At 56.9% G+C, this 20640-nt stretch overlaps 1 protein-coding gene across 4 annotated transcripts in view; it reads right to left on the bottom strand.

Annotated features, from left to right (window-relative positions):
- Positions 1 to 347: 347 nt before the first annotated feature.
- Positions 348 to 20640, bottom strand: part of DNAI1 (dynein axonemal intermediate chain 1) — a 214096-nt gene continuing 193803 nt past the window's right edge. For all 4 annotated transcript variants that reach the window (XM_019480027.2, XM_019480028.2, XM_059725327.1 and 1 more), the window contains exon 20: positions 348 to 617. In XM_019480027.2, the coding sequence (XP_019335572.1) occupies positions 513 to 617 (105 nt within the window). In that variant the 3' untranslated portion in view covers positions 348 to 512. The remainder of the gene's footprint in view (positions 618 to 20640) is intronic.

The following is a 20640-nucleotide window of genomic DNA, read 5'->3' as shown; positions in this document are numbered from 1 at the left end:
TACCATAGCAAATAGGCCGGCGCCTTGCCCCGTGCTGTGATTTCCTCGCCCGGGGGGAGGCTTGGCTATAGCATCTCCGGGCCCGAAGGGGAGAGTAGCAAGCTGGCATTAGTCTCCCGGGCCCTGCTGCCAACCCTGCCTCATGCCCACAGCTGAGTTCCTCCCGGCCTGGGCCTGTGCCCATGGCAGAGAGCTGGGAGGGGGTCAGCAATGTGGCCTGTGCCAGGGTCTGCCCCGAAAACCAGATCCTGGCCCTGAGGGCTGTGCCCCGGTGCTGGGTGCTAAGCCTGGACGACCCCCGCTCACCCTGGCCGGCGCTTCCCCAGCCACAGCTGTGCCACTGCGGGGCCTTTCCACGGCTTTATTGACTCGCTGGGCAGCCAGGGCAGCACACGCGATCGTGTGTGGGGCCAGGATGGGCACGGCCTGCGGGGCAGCCAGGAGACCAGCTCCTCCATGGAGGAGCCCAGCTCGGGTGATGTGCGAGGAGTTGGGGCTGAGCTGCCACCTGCTCACTTGGCCTGCTTGCTGTCTGGCTCCCGCACCAGGTTGAGCAGCTTGTCCAGCTTGGCGATCTCCACCTCGGGGCCCTTCTGCACCTCCTGGCCCTTCTTCTCCTGCGGAGAGAAAAGCAGACGGGGCTGTTAGCGGAGAGGAGCCGGTCACTGGCACTTGGGGGGGGCCTCTCCAGAGAGACGTGCCCTCCCTTGTGACCCCTGAGACACCGGGCACGGTGCAGGGAGCCTGCAGGGCTGAGAGGGGCAGCCGGTCCCCAGGCGGGCATGCTGTAGGGCTGATGCACTGGCTGCACCCTGTTCCCCACCAAGCCCGCACCTGCGGACAGAGCTCATTTGGGCTCCCGCGTACCCTCTGTGCCCAGCCCAGTGCAGCTCTGCCAGGCTTGGCACGGAGCCGGGCACTGCAAGGAGGTGAGGGAAGGGCACTGGCTTCCTCAGCACCCACCAGAGAGGAGGAGGCCGAGGCGTGCCGGGTTTCGGGGCACATGCTCCCCCATGCCCGGCAGCTCACAGCGGTGCAGGGAGTGAACCGAACCCCGCCTGGAGCCCAGCTGCACCTCCGGCCCCGCGCAGGCCCTTCTCGCCGCCCCCACACACCGCCTTCCTTCCAGGCTGCCCCACAACAGCAATGCTTCTTCCTTTCCCCCCTGGTCCCGCAGCCCTCGTCTCCACCCCGGCGGTGTCGGGACTAAGTGGTGACGGTCCACAGCCGAGGAGCCCTTCGCTGGAGGCTTTCAAGCAGCGCCAGGCTAGGCTGGAGCAGCGCGGCCGGCTCTGTGCAGGGGCTGGACCGTAGGAGCCTCGGGGATGCTACGTAAGCATCTGGCCATGTCACGACCTGGGCTGACGGCAGTCTCCAACGCTAAAAATAATACCTAGCAATCCCTGTGCGCGTGGTGCCCTGCTGCTCTGCCCACCCACACCTGCCCCAGGGCAGGGCCTCCCCCGGGTCGGGGAAAGGCATCGGCAGGGAGAGGAGGAGGTGAGCAGGCTGTGGACGGGGGCCTCTGCCGGCCTCGCGCCCACTGCCCTAGCGTGGCTAACGTGCGGGGGGCTGGCATGCGACAGCTGGCGTGTGCCTGGGCTCCCTGCCGGCTGCTCCTGCCCTGTCCCATGTCACTGCCTCGCCGAGCTCGTCTGCTCTCCGGTGGGGATTGCAGGCTGCCAGGAGCACGACCCTGGAACAGCCGGTCCCAGACGCCAGGCAGGCACTCGAGCAGACCCTGCTTCTGCTCCCCTGGTGCCCACGGGGAGGGAGAGCGCGCGGGGGCAGCCGCCCGGGCCGCCAGCCTGCTTTTTCTGTGAGGAGACGGGCCCGTGAGCATCGATTCTGTTCATCTTGATGGGATTTGCTGGAGCGACTGTTGGATTATGCTCCAGAAGCGCCTGCCGGCTGCCTCGGGATTAAGGATCAGGCCAGCTGAGCGGCCAGGCGGATATAACCCTGTACATGGCGCAGGAGCGACGCCATCGCAGCCCCGGGCACTCGGCTGGCACGGATGTATTGCTGCAGCCAGATGCAGGACGACGCAGCCACGGGTCTGGGGCACTAAGAGACACCGTGCAATGCCTTAGGCACATCAGCCAGCTCTGTGACAGTGACACACACACGCACATGCACACACACAGCGAGAGCCCAAGCTACCTGCTTCTGGGCTTTGCTGTTGCTTCCTCACCCCTGCACCCTCCTTTTTCTGCTCCATTTGTTGTGGGGATTTGAAGCCTCCCCCCGAGGCGCTGGGTGCTGCAGCCCAGGCTGGGGATGGGGCTGGGCTGTGCCAATGCTCCTGCTGGCACCAACCCCGCAGGGGCCTGGCTGGAGGGTCTCGCCCCATGCTCAGGGTCAGACCAATGCTGCGTTGGGGAGGAAGGGATTTTCTCCACAGCTCATGAGGGGTTTTGCCTCCCTCTGCAGCGGGGGCATGGCTTCTGCTTGGGATCTCTGGAGCGTCTATGAACCCCTTGGCAGCAGCAGGACGTGGCACCGTGGTCCCCCTGCTTTCCTTGGGGCAGGGTCGGGGGTGATGCCTGGTGCTGTGTCGGGCATGAAGGTCGTTTGACAAAGAGGTTCGATGATGGATGTGTCTGGGCTGGTTTGCACAGGGCTGATCCTGCCTCAGGCCGGGGGCTGGACTAGCTGCAGCAGGCCTGGCCGGAGCACAGCGTCTCAGCAGGACGGGATGCTGCGACTGCGTCGGCTCAGCGCTGCGCTTGCTGCCCCGGCTCCCGCTCGCTGCCAGGCCACGGCCCAGCTCCTGGCAGAGCCAATTCCCCTACCACGCCAGGGCACTGGGACCAGGCAGGGACGATGTGCCCTGGAGCAGAGGACACGGTGGTGCTGGGGAGGAGAACCTGGTCATGGTCCGGGGCACACCCACACCCTGGTGCACTGCGTCCCGGTGCTGGCCGTCTGTCTCGGGTGAGGAAGGGTCCTGGGAGACCTGGGAGGCAGCGCCTAGAAAAGGAGCCATCTCAGCCGGCGCGGAGGATGCAGGTTGGGAGGCCGCGCCAGCTGGAGGAGCCTGCAGGGACTGGACAGGGGAAGCTGAGGTCCCACAGAGCCCGGCCCTGCAAGGGCACTGGTTTGCGCACGCCTTGTTCCAGCCGGCACGTGTTGGGCCCATCCAGCCCCTGCGCGGCGGCACGTCCGTGCTGCCATCACTCCCTGGAGAAACGCAGGCACGGAGCTGGGGGCGAGCAGCGGGCAGTCGGGCTCCTGGCCCTGACGACGGGATGTGGAGCCCAGTCCTAGCCAGGACCGCCTTGAGGTGGTGTGACCACTCCTGTCCTGCTGCGATTGGAGCCATGTGTGAGCCTGGTCAGGAGGGGCTGCGTGCGCCAGCTCCAGAGCACCGCGAGTCCCAGCGCCGACGACCAGCATAAGCCAAAGCCCAGAGGGGAAAACTCTCCCTCTGGGTCATGCGATCAGGGCTGTCAGCAAGGAGACTGGGGGGCAACGTCACGGGAAAGTCACCCCTTTCTTGGCTCTTACAGAAATATGGTGCATTCTGGCATGCGATTTGGCAGCTTGGCGATTGCTGATACGTGTCCAGCTGTGCAAATGCACAGGCAGTGTTACACACTTAACACCACCCCCCCGCCACCAAATGTGTCTCCCTAAAGGTCTCAGCGGTCTGTAGCGCATAGCCGTGTCTTCATCTGCTGTGCCCCTTTCTCCCTCTGATCTGTAGCCTGGGGGCTGCCCCCCTCCCCCTGGGAATCGCCGCCTTTCCGGCTCACAGCTCCCTGCTGCTCTGGCACCAAAGGGGCTGTGAAGCCTTGGGAGGGCTGGAGAGGAGATGGCAGTGGGTTTGGCACAGCTGATGTCCTCCTCCTTCCCAAATACGCCAGGGCATGCCTCCCCCATGGCAGGCTGCTCCAAGGTGTACAAAAAAGCTCTCTCTGGTGCTGGAGTTCAGGTGGCCACAAGGACAGGACAGAGGGGGACGACCTCCCAAAATTCACTGCACCCTGTGAAGAACCCTCCCTGGCTCACTATCCCTAACCCTGACCCTAACCCTGACCCTGCCCAGAGTTCCCAGAGTGCGTCAGCTTGTGCACATCTGGGCACGTGCACATCTGGCCACACTGCCTAGATGCAGCCAGGGGCACTGGTGGTGCCGAGCGGGGTTTGACACAGGCCGTGGATGGAGCCCGGTTCCCCATCGCGCCGCTCTCCCGCGCTCTCCCTCTGTCTGGCAGATTAATCCCGAGGCAAGTCTCACACCAGACAAACCCCGCCACTTAGCGACAAATCTAGCAGCCGGCGAGTGGGTGACAGCTCACACCAGCAGGCGAGCTGGCGAGGAGAGAAACCATCACATCGTGGCTGCAGGCTTGAAAACCAGGTACCGGCTGCTTGGCCCGGCTGTTTCCTGCGTAGGCGGCTGCATCGCCTCTGCTGGAACCTGCAGAGGTGACGTCCGCGGGGCCAGAGCTCGGCGATGCCTGAAGTCCCACGAAAGAGGGAGAAGTTTTCTAGCCGGGGCAGAGCTGCGGTGCAGCGTGTCCGCTGCGTCTCAGCTGCCCCAGTGACCGCGATGACGGCGTGCTCCGGTAAAGTTCACGGAGGCCGGAGGATGTCCCAGAGGCTGCGAGACTCCACAGGAGCAGCGCTGGGCTTTGCAGATGCCCTCCTCCAGTGTCCTTCCACCAGCCACGGCCGCTGCATCGTCTCCCTTTGTCCTTGATCCAACCCAGGGCCCACTCCAGGCAGGTGTGCGCCCTCCTTCCTACAGGCTTTCCTAGGAAAAGAGCACCCCTGAACGGGCACTAAGACTGCTCGACCAGGGGACGGGCTCTGGGCTGGATGCTCAGCATCTGCCTGGGCACCTGGAGGAACTGCGGCCGTCTGTGAGGCCTCCGAGCCCCGGCACAACGCGCAGGAAGGACTAGCTAGGGCCCTGGGAAGAGGATCCACAGGCGACACAAACAGGGAAACTCTTTAGGGACCTAACTTCGCCAGTGCAGACCGCAGGTATGGGCCTTCCCCCGCTGGGATTCGCCAGCTGGAAACCTCTCCTGGGCTCAGCCAGCTCTGAAGTCCCCCTGCCCTCATCTTACCCCACGAAGCCAGTGGGGCGAGCACTCACCACCACGTGGGAGACCCAGAGTAATTAAACATGCACTGGGCCAGAGAGAGAGCGAGCAAGAGCACGAAAGCTTTTGACTCTGCTGTGGCCATCCCCGGGCAGCGGGCAGGCCTGTTCCCATTCACACCCAGTCTCAGCTACTCCCGCACCCATTTGGACCGCGCTGGGGCTGAAGACCACACTGTGCTGCTCACCATGGCCAGGACTCATGCAGAACTGGCTGGCTGAGCTCTTCGCAAGAAAAAAACTGCTCTGATATTTGTCTGTAGTCAAAAAATTAGTGAAAACTAAGAGCTGGTGTTCTCCAAGTGGGGTATGGAGATGCCTCGAGTCTAAAAAGGCTGCGGACCACTGCTCTTGGTCCTCCAGGCTTGCCCAGGAGTGGGTGTCAGCTGAGCAGGGTCTCCGAGGATCGATGCATTGGATTTAGGAGCCCACCGTGGCACTCAGGCAGTCCCTAAGTGCTTTCGCCTTCAAAAAAGCTGCTTATGTGCTTTTGAAACTCTTCCAATCTGGGCACTGAGCATGGGAGTCAGCCTCCGAGCCAGCGCTTCCTAGACCTTCAGGGAGCGAGGAACAGGGGAAAACCCTGCTCAGAGCCGGTTCGTCTCCCTGCCAGCCTCCGCTCTCTGCCGCCGCGTGACACTGGGGACCGGGCAAGACGGACCTTTGGCCTGTCTCAGTAAGTGGCAGATCTCATGCTCTTATTTGCCTCGACATACATAAAACACGTCTCTTCTGCAGCCCAGGTCCTGAGTCCTGAACTAACTCACTCAGAAGACCCTCTCTCGTCTGCTTAGAGACCAGGCTTTATTAATGTACCTGCCCCGGTACGGGTCAGATGCTGGCAGGTCTGAGGCACGTCAAACCCGGCGGGTTACTGCTCTAATTAGACGCCTCCGTCTCTCTCCCTGTATCACCGTGCTGCTCAGAAGCAGGTTAGTCTGGTAAGAAAGCCGATTACACACACACAGAGCGACTTTCACCGCCCGCATCTCTCTCATCTGAGGCGCATTTGCTGAGAAACGTGGGTGACCCATCGCACGGCAGCCTCGCAAGCCAAGCCTGCCACGGGCCCAGAGTGGGGCAGCGCTGGGCTGCACAGGCAGGGATGCAACGTCACCCTCCAGACTACGGCCCTCGTTGGCCCGCGCGCGCGGGTGAGAGAGGAACCGCTCTGACAGGAGCCCCAGCAGCAGGGAGGAACTACCACTAAATATTCACGTGCTGTGCTAATAACAGTGCAGCGCCTCAGTGCAAGGTGCATTGCTTCTTGCGTCCATTCGCAACCTCCTGCTAGAGGAGCATGCCCTGGACGTCACTCCCACCAGACCGCTACCAGTTCAGCATCGTCTAGTGGCAGCGTGCGCGTGATGCTGTTTCTGAGCTTCTCCCCAGGTAGCTTCCCAGTGACCCAAATCCACGTCTGGGGAGCGGGGCGGGCTTGCGGCTGGCTGCAGAAGTGCTGCGAGTCCCAGAGGTGCTGGCAGGAGGAGGAACGAGGACTGCATCCTTACAGGGAGAGGTACCAGGTGTTCACGGCTCTCGCCAGCTGCGTGTGGAGATGCTGCTACTCAGCACCTCTGAAGACAGGGCTGACTCGGGGGTTTCCTGTGCAAAGAGGAAGAAAGGAATGAGCCTTCTGCATGAGCAAGCAGAGACTTGATGCCTCCTGCTCCACTGCTGAGACACAAAGCAATCCTCCTCTGATGGAGAGCTGATGGTCTGGTGGCCCACAGGCTGCAGCAGTCATCAGCCCCAAATTTGAGCTGCCCTCTCCCTCAAGCAGTGATCCTCAGCTGGGGAGGTGCAGGCTGCCCGGGTCTGGGGCGTCTCAGAAGGTTTTCCTGGGTAGACAAAGATGTCGTGGTGCAGTGAATTGGTTGCTCCCCTTTCAAAGGCTGTCAGTGCCAGAGCAGAAGAATAGTCATGTGTGTGGGTATGTGCGTGTGTGTGTGTGTGTGCGTGTGTGCATGTGTGTGCACACGTATGCATGTGTGTGCATACACACACGTGTATTCTCCCTTTGAAGAAGTTGGGCAGGAAGCAGCCTTCATCTACAAGACGTCTGGGAAACTCAAGCAGAAAAGCAGAGCCACATAAACACGGAGACGATCAGGTCCATTAGCGGAAGGGCTGAACGAGCTCCTGGCAGCTTTTCTCCGAAGGACGAGGCCCCCGAAGTCACAGGGGATGTGCACCTGGGGTCTGGCTGTGCAGACCGGGTCTCGCTCCTCCTCGCCGTCTCTTGCAGGAGGACGGAGAAGTCAGTGGTTTTGCTCCAATGGAAACGCGTCCATCTGGCTGCAACAAGGCCCCGCGGGAGACATGCAGTATCTGAAAGAGTCAAATCCTTCAGGGCTTCCTCCACACTCCCCTCAGCTCTGGATGGGATGGGCCCAGGGCTTATTTATTGACTCCGCTAATGAGAACCATCTCAGTGGTGTTGCTCTTTGGCAGGCTAATGTGTTAAACTGAAGAATAAGTCCCTGGTTGGGTACTGCTGGCTGGGGTGAGTCGCAATGCTTTTATTTATTGCTCCAGACACAGCTGAGGCCTCACTCTAGGCAACAGACTTCAGGCAAAAGCTGTTTTTTCCTATTTGTCCAGCATATGCAACCGATTCTGTAGCCCAGCCACAATGCAGGAGCCTACTGGCATCTGACACAAGGGATGAGACCAGCCATCCAGACCCAGGGGTGGTGCAGGAGTCCCGGTTGTGCTAGGCTGCAGCACGCTACGCTATAGGAAGCTCCCGTGCCAAAGCGCAGGATGGGAGAACGGGGCCTCATGACCGCTGGAGGACCCAATAAGCAAAAAAATAATGAGAACACACTAATGAGCAAAAAAAAGATGCTGAAGGGAGCCCGATAGCAGCAGCTGAGAAATTTGAGGATGAAGGTAAGAGACAGAGAGGGCACGAACCCGAGTGCAAGTGTGCAAACTTGGCAAACGAAACAACGTGCCAGAATAAATCCAGAGTCTGGAGATCTGTCCCCGCTGAGTCCCACGGGAGTGGGAACCACGTGCGGTGTCTCCGCCTGTCGAGGACAAGCCGCACTCAGCTGCACTGACTGTCCATCAGCCCAGCGGGTGCGCCGGCCGAGAATGATAAACCTGTCTGAGCTTTGGCTGCTGAAGACGGACCTGAGATGTTTTTCTGCCTTTCCTCCAGGATCCGGGACAGCGGCCGTCCAGGACACGCAGACCCCGGCAGCCTGCGTACCAAAGCAACAGCAACCAGACGCCACCCGCGGGAAAACTTTGCAGGCTCAGAACAACATATAGCTGCTGCTTCACTGCGCTCCCACGATGTCCGCTCCATCAGGCCTCGATCCTCGCCAAGTTTGACTACTTCTAGGGCTCAAAGGGCGCGTTGTTTCCATTGGCTCAGCTGGGAACGTCGATGAGATGCCGGCGGCTGACGATACCTGGGGTGTTTCGAACGGTGCCCGTCACCGGGGCATCTAAGCGCTGCTGGCTTTGCACTACAGAAGGGGCTCCTCGCTGTGGGCAGACGTCAGCCTGGCGCCACCAACAGAAGTCGGCGAGCAATGACGGAGGCTACTGCCCCGCACCCCGCTTGCAGGGGTTGCAGCCGCTGAGCGCGCACCAGCGGGATTCAGCGTCCAAGGAAGCTGGCACGAGGTGGTGGCATCGGTGATTTCCTGGAGTGCAAGAGCAATCGTTCAGTGCTCGGGAGTTTGCTGGAAGGGCCCCCACTGCCGAAGCTTGGGTCTGCGTGCATGGTGGCAGGGAGCCCTGCCTCGGCTCCTCCGGAGGCTCTTTGGGCTTTGTCACCCTGCAGGGCCAGCCCCTGGCTGCTCAGTGCCACGAGGAGCAGAGGGACCCTGTCTCCCCGCAGCTTCCCGCTGGTGTGAATAGGCTGCAGCAGGAGGCAGGAAGGCCGACAAAAGCAGCAGGTGGCTTGGGTGGGGACAGGAGCTATTCTGGAGCTGATGGGCTGTCCATGCAGATGTGCAATGGGGGCCCAGCTCCTGACCCTCTCCCTGCCTCGGGCACGGGTGATCAGAGCGAGCGGTGCTGGCTGATGCTGCATTGGAGCGAGCAGAGACTCCTCGGTCCCTGGGGTTTTCCCCAGTGTCATGTCACATTCATGCGGGTGCTTGCAGCTACCAGGGACCTTTGCAGTTCACCTACAGCTTCACACCATTGAGCCTCCCTCCGGCACTGAAATGCAGCCACTTCTGGGGCGGAGCGCAACAGCCCACAGTCATGCTACACAGCAGTTTAAAGGCAGGACGTGGATGCTGCACCTAATTCAATAGGCAGAGCTGAATTAACCATGGCTGAGTGCACCTGGAGGGGCTGAGCAACACCCCCCATCTAGCCAAAAGGGCTTGTGGTGGTGTATAACAAGCATAAAAGGAAAGGGATTTTCAGTGCAGGTCCCGCTCCCTCGGATCTGCTACACACAGACCCTGAACTGGAGCCAGACCAGGCAAACGCAGCTCCCTCCGTCCTGCTTCACTACGACACCCACAACCAGCTGGCTCCACGCTTGGTGCAGAGGCCCGAGCTGGTGCGTGACAAGGCCAGAGAGGAGGGAGGTCTGCATGGCCGGGTCAGAGCCGGGCTGCGGGGGATGGAGGATGGCAGCTCGAAGAAGCACTCGCTTGGCACTCTGCTCGCGGAGCATCATGAACTTAATGGCCACAATATGGACTTCATCTTGGCCCCAGCCCATGCTCTTTGGCTAATGGATCCGGTCTCCCTCTCTCAGAGCAGTAAAACACAAGGCTCATAAACTCTCCCATCGAGCCAGGAACACAGCTCTGCCACAGCGCTTCAGCGCTTATCATCCATCTGCATGGCTGGGAGCAAGCAGGAGCCCCTGGGCCTGATCCAGCTCACAGCGAGGCTGCTGGAAACCTTTCCAAGAACTCCTGGACCTGAGCTTGGCTTCTTCCCTTCTGTTCTGCTCCTGGGCTCTGCACCTGCTGTGCCTCCCTTTGGGCAGGGAAGAGCAGGGTGCCGAGGGCCTGGGCATACAGGAGTGGGGCCGGGGGCAAATGTACTGATGGGAACCGAGGAGGGCAAGACCTTGGGGACACCCACAAAAGCCTCTCTGCGGTTTAGACCCCTGCACTGGCACCCAGGCTACAAAGGGACTTGGGGGCCTTCAGCCATGGGTGGGGGCCTGGTAGGTTTGCAGAAGCACCTGGGTGCTTCCCATTTGCCTGCACCGGGGCACTATCTAACCTCCACCCAGGAGCCCACCAACATCTTTAGGTGCCTCAGTACCCTCGCAAAGCTAGGTCTTCACTGCTTCTCCTCCACTGGCTTTCAACGAGCTGGAGGCCTTGGCACCGCTGAGGTCTTCATATGGCTTGAGCCTAGGTGCTGGCTTCACTCAGACTTGGGCTGCGGCACAGCTACCTTGTGTCCCTGCTGTGCACAGCTCCGGAGTAAGGACTAGGCAGACTTTGGTATCTAAGGGTCAAATTGATTATGAGAAAGAAGCCAAGTCTTTGGACTGGAGCGTCTGTCTCATAAGAGCACCACCCAAGACCATCTGATCGCAGCGGTCTTTCCTGCCCAAGTGCAGGAGCTGGACCCGATGATCTGTAAGGCCCCTTCCAGCCCCTAACAACTATGAAACTATGAAACACCAGCAGTGCCACACTGTCCTGGGTCAGACCCACGTCCAGCCAGCCAGCATCCTGTTCCCGAAGTGCACACTGTACAGGGAGAGCGCGGACCCGGGTACCTCTAGCGAGATCTAGCTGCTATTCAGTACTCTCCCTGGCGTCCACCATTACTGCTGCAGATATGCCAGAGGAAACTTCTCCACCTGTTTTGCTCAACAGCTGTGAATAGATCCATCGCCCGTGAATGTGTCCAGTCCTTCGCTAACCCGGCTCTGCTCTCTGCCTCCCGTGACAATGAATCCCACAAGGTAACGACGAGGTCTATAAAAAGGGACTTTCTCTTGCTAGTTTTAAACCTTTCACCCACTAATTCCAGCAGGTTCCCCCTAGTTGTAGTACTCTGGGACTTGGTGAACAACAGTTCCCTCTGCCTTTGGTCCGCACCCTTCATGATTTTCTGGACCTCTATCTGATCCCCCTTCCGCCTTCTTCTGAATAGTCCTAGGCTTTTTAGTCTCTCGTCTGGCAACTGCGCCAAGCCCCTGACCATTTTAGTTGCCCTTCTCTGGACCTTTTCTGATTCGACTTCATCCCGTTTTGAGATGTGAGGCCCAGCACTACACACGCCATTTGAGAGGTAGGCATATCACGGACTTGTATGAGATGAGATCCAGGCAGCAAAGCAACCCACCCTGCCTGTGAACAAAGCTTCATTTTCTCATATGCTCCAGGGAAACTCAGGCGCGCACTGATCCAGTCCAAGCCCCAAGCTCCCACGTGCCCCACCCAGCCGAAACCACGTCCTTATCCGTTTCCATTGGCTCGACTGCCCAGACGCTGCAGTGTGCTTATCGGCAAAGGGAAGAGCCCCGAGTCAATCTCCCATTCAATCTCCCACCTGCTTTGACAGCTCTGTTCCTGGCCTGCAGACAGATTAGCCGATGGAGCGGAGATAAGTGGTCGGATTTATTTTGCAGTTGTTTGGAAAGAAATGGTGCGGGACTCGTCGCATTAGCCTGGAATTAAATCCGCTGAAATCCCCGTGGGGCGATTAGCGACGGTGCCCGGTAGCCGGTCTCGGATCGCGGGCAGCATCTGTGGAGGGCTCTTACACCAAACCGCCGTGCGAGCCAGACATTGTGTGCTGGGGAGAAAGACACTTGGGACCACGGCCTTAAAGCTCTTGTCTGCCTAACTCCCACGGAAATCAACAGGGCGGATCCTGCCTCAGGCAGGGGTTGGACTAGACGTGACCTCTGGAGCTCCCTGCCAGCCCTGCTTCTCTATGACTTCTGCATTTAAGCACACCGAAATTTAATGCGCATTATCTTAATGTGCATTAAGCGGGTTTAGGCAGGCGTCTACATGTGCAGGCATTAAAACTCATTAACGCTATATGTGGACTGACTTGGGACTAAAGTTGGTCCCAAGTCAGTCCACACACACAGAGCATTAATGCGCTTTAATGTGTCTACACATGTGTTAATGAGCTTTAATTATCCGCACCTAAAGTTGATACCTACATTTGCAGGTATCAAACTTAGGCAAGAATAGCTTAAATTCACCACTTTTAATGAGCATTAAGGGGGTGCACGTGTAGATGTGCACCCTTAATGTGCATTAACTTAGACCAAGGCGCATTAAAGCATCACATGTAGACGCACCCTATGAGCCATGCCTGGGCTTCAGTGCTTGTAACTCCAAAGCACACTGAAAGCATGAATGACCTGGCCTGGAGATCCTGCTGAGGTAGCTAAGCGAGCATGACTGTCCTCGTGTCACAGACAGGCCAAGGATGCAGAGAGCTTAACTCCAGGGAGAAAACATTATCTAGTGATCAAGGCATGAGGCTGGAGCCAGGGATCCTGGGTTCTGCTCTCAGCACTAACGCCACCTCGCTGCGTGACCTTGCTCTATTTTTCCTGTTCCTGAGGGTGGATTTGACAGGCCATCAAGCACTTTACTGCAAGGACAGGGCAGGGGCAGCAACGGGAAACCAGGAGAAGCAACATTACCAGCGCAGCCGGCTCATCTGGAGACATAAATGTGTGTCCTGAAGGCCCGCAGCCGCTGGGCAGGAGAACACAAGATAGAGATCCTGGAACTGCGGATGAAAGGAGCTTCCTCCCCCCGCCACCCCCAGAGGAGGGAAATAAGATGACAGAGTGAAGCAGAAACCAGAGAAGAGGATATCAAAGGCCAAGCTTTGGAGACCCCAACGGCTCTTCCCCCGAAGCGGACGCAGGGAGCAGGTCAGCATGCACCACAGATCAGCTGGTTTGATAGACGGGCCGGTCTGCAGTGGCAATTGCGGTAATAGCTGTCTAATAATGAACTGCCAAGTCCCAGGCTGGGGTCTGTGGACGTACGGGGGACAAACCCGGTCTGGGCTCCACTCTGTCCTGCAGGGGAGTGGGTTGCAATCCCTCTAAGGGCAAGCAGCCTCCCCACAGCACTTCCCACCCTGGGGGCCATAACCAGAGCCTGTGCACTGCACTCATGCAATGTACTGTAATCACTGTCTATGCAGCCTGTGTCTATGTACGGAGGCACGGCGCGGCCTGGGAAGAACAGTCCTCACTGACCTTTCTCACTAGGAGGGTGGCGAAGCACGGGAGCAAGTTACCCAGAGAGGTGGTGCAGTCTCCATCCTTGGAGGCTTTTAAGGCCCAGCTAGACGAAGCCCTGTCTGGGATGATGTAGTTGGGGCTGGCCCTGCTTGGAGCAGGGGGTTGGACTAGAGGTGACCTCCTGAGCTCTCTTCCAGCCCTCATTTTCTCTGATTCTTTGCATGAATTGAGAAGAAATATAAAAAGCAGAAATCCATGAACAAGCAAAACAGCTGGTGCGAGAAAGGAGGGGTAGAATTAAAACGACAGGAATGAGGGTGGGTGTCGAGATAGTGGAAGAACCAAAGGGATGAACCAGGTATGAACTTGGCAGAGACGAGTAGCAGTGGAGATCTGGACAGACAGACAGAAAGCCTCGACACGAGGACTTGGGGTATAAATAGGGGGGGCCGCACTGTTCATTTCTTTGTAGCAATGAAGGGGAGCATGATTCCCACCAGGAGTTTTTTGTCCTGGCAGCTTTCTGAGCTGGGCTGACTGCTAAACAGCCCAGGCAGCGTGGTGTCTGTGTGACAATAAACCCCTCCGAGCTTTCACCGCTGAACATGAAGTTGAGTCCTTTTTTCTGTGCCGTACCCAGGGTCCAAGCACCGGCCATCCGCAGCGCCCGCACACCAACGGCCTGAGTGCCAAAAGCAACACCCGAACACCACACATCTCAGAACAACATACCGCACGCACGCAGTGTACTGGCACCAGCGTGTATGTACTGTGCACACGCAACGTACCGTAACCGCCGTGTACTGAGCCAATTAAGTACCTCTTGCTTGTGTCCCCGTCTGCGAAGCCGGGTGCAAAAGGCAGGTTGGCAGCAGCCTGATGTGCAGGGAGCCCTATCAATACGCCCCGAATGCAAAAAGCAGCAAGCCGCTAAACAGCGGCGTGGCGAGAGCGCTGGCAGGACTGAATGGTTCATCAACAGCCCCGCATGGGTACACAGGGAAGTGCCTGCGAGACGTAATGTGATTAGGTGCATGAGAGTTGGGAGAGGAATTGCTGCACAGCTGTGTCGTGCATCTGATCACTTCAAACTGTCAAGGATTATTTACGCCCCGCCAGGCAGGGGCAGCAGGAGTACACGGCACAGCAAACCGCAGTGCCGCACGCCGAGCACGTCCTCCCTTCAGTGCACCGCCAGGAATTACCTAATTAACTCCCCAAGACCCCTGTGGAAATAAGAAAGATGGTTCTCCATTCCCTGGGGAAACCAAAGGCACAGAGAAGACCAGGCCAGCATTTCCTGTGCGGGGTGCCTATGGTAGGCACTTACAGCTATATTTTGGTACCTAAATAAATGGCTTTCCTTCCAGAGCGGCTGAACGTGCATGGTGCCCACTGACTTCAGAGCAATGGGTGGCAGCTCGAGCACTAGTTGAGAAGCCTAAATGCAGGTATAGGTGCCCGAGTTTGCAAATGCTGTCTAAAGCAATTAGGCCAAGGACATCAGTGAAGTCGGTAGTGAAGCTGAGGCCAGCACACAGCCGTGCCAGGCTGTTTCCCGTGCTGTCTCATCAGATGTTACGGCGATGGGGCAAGGACACAGCCCTGACACACACAGAGGCAGTTTTAATCCCCTCATCATTTGTCATCAGGCTCGGTGCCGGGCAAACTGCAGAAAACCACCACAGACGGTTGAAACTCTCTCTAGCAGTGAGTGAGAGAGGAAGCTCGGGATGTTTAATTTGCCAACCTGAAGCACTTCATTAGGCAAATGATGAGAAAAAGGAACCATGCCCTTGATCTGGACAGCAAACAGCCTGGCGTGCTACAGGTAGCAGATTTCTTGGCAGCGCTGCCTCCAGCCATGTCTGGTCTGCTCCTGAACATAAGGACAGTCCTGTGATGCCAACAAAAGAGCAGGCGGAGGGGAGAGCAAACCATGGGGTTTGAACACACCCCAGAGCCAACTCTGTGTGCAAGCTGACTCTTGCTCTGCCCCCAGTTGAAAGTCACCTTCCCTGCAGGGCTGAGGCAGGGCTGTCGTTTCAGGGCTACGGCTCCGAACCCCAAGCCCAGGCGTGTAAAGCCAAAACCGCGGAGTCGCAGCTACATTGGAAAGCAAATCAAAGATGTTAAGGGCTGGAAACGAAGAAGCAAGGAATGCAAATGTGGACTGTGCCCTGTGGCAGAGGGCGGTTTTATAAGAGCAGCGATTCCCGGCTGGGTGTAATCAGGCTTTTTGTGCCCGATCAGATCAAGCTGCCTGTTAAAGACCCACTGGAGCTTTTCTTTTCCCCTTTTCCCTTGGGGTCCTCAGTGCTGTGAGAGACCTTCCCACCCCGTGCAGCCCGTCTGGCTGATTTTACTGAGCTCTGAAAGCCATTTTGAAAGACGCTGCCCAGGGCAATCTTGGCCTCGCTCACTGAGGGCAGTCGAAGCTGGCGCCCTTCTGGAAGAGGGCATGGAAAGGCATGAAATTCAGGACACTCCCCGTGGAGCGACATGACCCATCCAGTCCATGACAGAGAAATGTTCTGTGCTGGAGAACAGCGGGGAAAATGGAGCCCGTGCCTAAGACTCCAGTCAGCTTTAATTACACGGCAAAGCGGAAGAGCAGGCACTTTCCTATTATTAAGATCACTTGAGACAAAAAAGATCTGCCACGGGGCCTAAATTACAGAGAGGGCCAGCGTGAGATAATTTCCGCTCACACTAATTAACAGACATCACTGTATGTTCTGAGCAAATGCATGTGCACGCAGCGTGCAAGATGCTCAACTCCCTGTTGCTGGGTGAAAAGGGGTGGGGTGGTATTGAGAGGCTCTCAACCCCCAAACCTAGCCAGGAACTGATGAAAACAGTTGCCATCTGCTTCCCAAGGACCCCCCAAGCCTCACCTGGCGCGGGGCGTGGGACCACAGAGTACCTTTCTGTAGGACAGGCTTTGGGGTCCCAAGGAGGCTGCTACTTAGCTCACAGGGAGGTTGTTAGCTTGTAGGACATGTCTATGTGGCGGGAGGCAGTGCCACGCCGAGCAAGCTGGCCTGGATGCTGGAGGAAGAGCAGCTGCCGGTACCCGACCACGCTGGTGTCTATGTGGCACTGCCCTGTGCCGTGTACACACCCCGGAGAGGCACTGCGCAGAGCAGCAGAGCAAGCCTTCTCCTCTGTGATTAACCGGCTGCTCCAAGTACAAGACTCAGTTTCCCTTTGTCCGGGACCGCCCAGCAATGCTCTCCTGCCCCAGCTCAGCTGCACGTATCCTCAACAGACCCTCATGCTCCCGCCCACCAGCGCACCAAGCCCTGACCGTCCTGGCACAGGCGACGAGGGCAGACAGGACGTTAGACACGGCCTCACGCTCTTCACGTTGCCTCCCAGCATGTCAGCGGTGCGGCACATCCCGCCGGGGTAGATTACAGCAGCTCTCAGCTGCCCCGTGGTGACCTGGCACATAGTGCTGTGGGCTAGAGCACTTGCTTACACTCGCTTGACCAAAGCTGGGCTCGCACAAGAAGAGTCAAAGGAAATGATCAGCCCAGAAGACGTCTCGGGGTATGACTCACTTTAGAAAATTCAAGAAAGATGGGATGGAAAAAAGCTAGGTTATAGGGCTTGCTCAAGGTCCTTTGCAATGTACTGAGTGGTTAGACCAGGCTAATTTTAGACAAGATATAGCATAGAGATAGCATAAGAACAGGCATATGAATATTCATTAGAGCAACCCCTATTAGGAACCAGCTGTTTTACCTTACACGGTCAGCTTTTTGTTATTATCGCCAAGCCAAAGAGCATAAAAATCTGGGTTCATCTCAGATGTTTCGGTTGTCAGCCTTGAACCACGATTCTTGCTGAATAGCCCAGTTGCAGGTGAGCTAAGATAAGAGCTCTTTTAAAATTTAATTTAAAACATTTCCCCTACCAGGCTGGCCACCTGCTAGAGACTTTTTAAGATTTAAAGACTTAGAAATGTTAAAATAATGTGCATTTTATGGGTGTTTAATCAATTGCTTGATATGTCTTATCTGTACTGTTTAGTCAGCTATATCTTTTCTGAATTTTATTCTTCGATTTGCTATTAAAATGTATCTATGTTTACATCTGTGAGTATTTAGTTTGGGGAGACTGGCTCTTTGAACCTGTCTGGGTTCTCAGAACACACCTGAGGGTCAACACCAGTACGTGGTGAACAGCCCTAGTGCAGAGACCCAGGTCCAGCCCCAAGAGGCTCATTACACGTCCAGTTATACGACGTCGTCCGAGGGAGTTGGGCTGGTTGAGTCTGCAGAAGAGAAGACCGAGGGGGATTGAATAGCAGCCTTCACCTCCCTGCAGGGGGGCTGCAAAGAGGCTGGAGCTGGGCTGGTTTCAGTGGGGGCAGATGGCAGGACAAGGAGCAATGGGCTCAAGCTGCAGCAAGGGAAGTTGAGGTTGGATATTAGGAAAACTTTTTCACAATGAGGGCAGTAAAGCCCTGGAAGGGGTTACCCAGAGAGGTGGGGGAGTCTCCGTCCTTGGAGATGTTTAGGCCCCGGTTAGACTAACAATGTCATGGTGTAAGCTGTACATGCTTGTAGGGGAAGCTATTTACTGACACTTCAGCTGGGAAATGTCTCAAACCCAGCTGGCCCATGGTGTCTGGTTGTGCTAACAGGACCACTTCACCTGCCTGCTCTGTTAAGGGTGACGCACCCTTGGAAACATTGCCAGGGACCAGTTTGTGCACCCAGGACAAGGCAGGATCTACAGTTAAGCCGGGGACTGGCACAGGAAGCACAGGGCTGGGGGAAAGCTGCTGGTCCCTTCTCTTCTTGCGCTTCTTATTCTCCTAGAGGCAAGGGCAAACTTGGCCATAAAGCCACGCAGCCAACTGCCTGCATGTCAGGAAATGACACTATTAAGGATGCACTCATCCCCTTAACTCTGTCCCCTTGTGTATCGGCATTATGGCAATCTTTCATTACACCATCTTATGCGACATGTCAGATAGTACGCCGTGGTATCACACAGTCTTTATTTGTTACCTTCATGTGTAGCATCTTGTTTAAACTTTGCAGACTTACTCTAGTTTCACTGTCATAATGACTCAGTGTATTTTTAACTGATTTTCCATTAATAAATGTATAACAAAATGCGACAGATTTAAGAGGCTATGTCTGGCTAGACCTGGAGACACTCTGCAAATGCTAAATGAGCTCTGTTGTCTCTCACCAGTCATCTCTTAAAAAAACCACTTTGGGCCAAATCCCATCCCATTTATCAGGCCTTAAAGTGGACTTAAGTACCTAAGGGTGAAGTTACATGCTACACTTAGACTACGCTAAGCGAATTTAAAATGCAAGCATCTGCACGTTAAAGCTCATTAACTTACGTTAAGTGCCCTCTGAGCATCTTATTGTCATGCCACTTTAGGCGAGGGCTAACTCTGGGCTGTGCTACCCAGCTCATGTCAGGGTAACTTCAGTCTGCTCCACAGAGAAAAAACGAGGGATCTGCAGTCTCCCAGCATCCCAGGATGCACTTCTCCTAGACTCCCCCATGTCCCCCAGGTGTCCTGGCTCCTGGCCACACACCTGCCCACCAGCCCTCTTGTGGCAAGTCAGAGCTTCACAGGCAAGAAATGATCTTAACCCTTAATGTGCGACTGCTCACAACGCGGTCTAACGTTAACACGGCTTAACGCTCCACGGATCTCGTATGGGCCGAGCGTAACGTGGAACTTGACCCTCAGCCCGATTCTAATCCACGCTACTTGAGTCCCCGAGAAACCGTTCATGCGAAAGGTGGGTGGGTCCTCCTCCTCCTCCCTGCTTTCAAACACAATCGAAAGGGTCAGCTGATGGCATGTTACAGAAGTGGATGCAATATGGACTTCCAGGCTTTGAGCAGGGTAGAAAACAATCGTATTTAGGCACTTAAGTCTACTTCAGTCCCCAATGGGCAGAACAGAACTGGGCCCTTAGTGCTGTATGAATGGAAACTTGTAAAAACCACATTTTGGTTTACCAGGGTTTTTTTGTTTTTCATAGAAATCCTGCCAGACTAGCTTCCAGGGAACTTGTATTTCACTTGTAGCAGTAAAACCCAGCTCAGGGCAGAGCGTACTTTAAATTGTGGTTAAACAAGTTCTTATAAAACTCACAAAACAATTTGCATGCAGAGATTATCCTTTGTTGCTGAGGTGAAAATGCTTTGCATTTTTTGCTTCAAAAAGGCATCTTTCAACAAGCTCTGGTCACTAGTCGGGGAAGTGCAGTGGGACCAGGGGCCAAAGGTGAAAAGTGTGCATGAAGAGTGGTCGCTCCTTAAGGACACGGTCCTTGAAGCACAAAGGAAGTCCGTTCCCATGAGGAGAAAAGGTAACAGAAGGGCTGGGAAGCCCTCTTGGCTAAACAGGGAAATCATGGCCGTCTTAAGAAAGAAGAAAGAGGCTTATAAACAACCTCCCAATTACAAGCATCCCGAGTATGAGAAAACTGCCTGTGCGGGGACAGAGGTTCACCAGTCGACTGAGGCACTGCACTCAGCAAACAGAGGAAGTCCAGGCAGGCCGGCTTGGTCTCCCAAATGCCACAGGTCACCCTTGGCATAGGTGCCGAGTACATGGGGGCCCGAGAGCCCTGGCTCCCCTCAGGAAGAGGGTAGGGTGACCACCTGTCTGTAATTGGGTAGGACAGTCCCGAAATGGGAACATCAAGTCCTGGGCTGCATGACTCCAGGACAGTATTTATCCCGGATTCCCACTATCACGCAGAGATCCAGGTTGGAAAAACGTGGGAAATGGCAGGTCTCCCCTTGCAGGCTGGCCGGCTCCAGCTTGCAAGGGGCTGTGGGAAGCAGGGCGCAGGGGGTGCCACGTGCATGTGTTCACGCACACATATGCACATGGCCAGGAATACAGCCCCCAGCTGAGTCCTCAGGTAAGTCTATGGGGAGAGGGGGGCAGCTTGAGGCCCCCACAGTGAGGGAGGGAGTGGGGTAGGGGCTGGGCCTGGGGGTGCCGCCCAGCCAGGATGGTGCATGGGGCCCGAGGCCTGGGCAGGGAGTAGAACAGAGCCGCGGGTGGCTTGTCCAGGGGGTCGGGGGCAGCTCCCTGCTCCTGCGCACACTCCCAGGGAGGGAGGAATGGGGGAGCACATGCCCCCCAGATCTATGTGTGGGACAAGGGCAAATGTCAGCTGCCCGCTGAGGGCTCGGGGCTCCCCGCTCTGCTGCCCCAGACCCCCCGAGGCATCCCCCTCCCCACCTAGCAGCAGTGGGGGGGCAGCACATCATCGGTGGGAGGCTGCAGCAAGATGCGACTGTAGGTCTCGGTCCCGGCAGTACCGTGTGCAGGGTCTGAGAGTGG

Source organism: Alligator mississippiensis, chromosome 3 (assembly GCF_030867095.1).
Source record: "Alligator mississippiensis isolate rAllMis1 chromosome 3, rAllMis1, whole genome shotgun sequence".
Lineage (NCBI taxonomy): Eukaryota > Metazoa > Chordata > Crocodylia > Alligatoridae > Alligator > Alligator mississippiensis.
The sequence above is the reverse complement of the archived record's forward strand: the minus strand, read 5'-3'. Positions and strand labels throughout refer to the sequence as shown.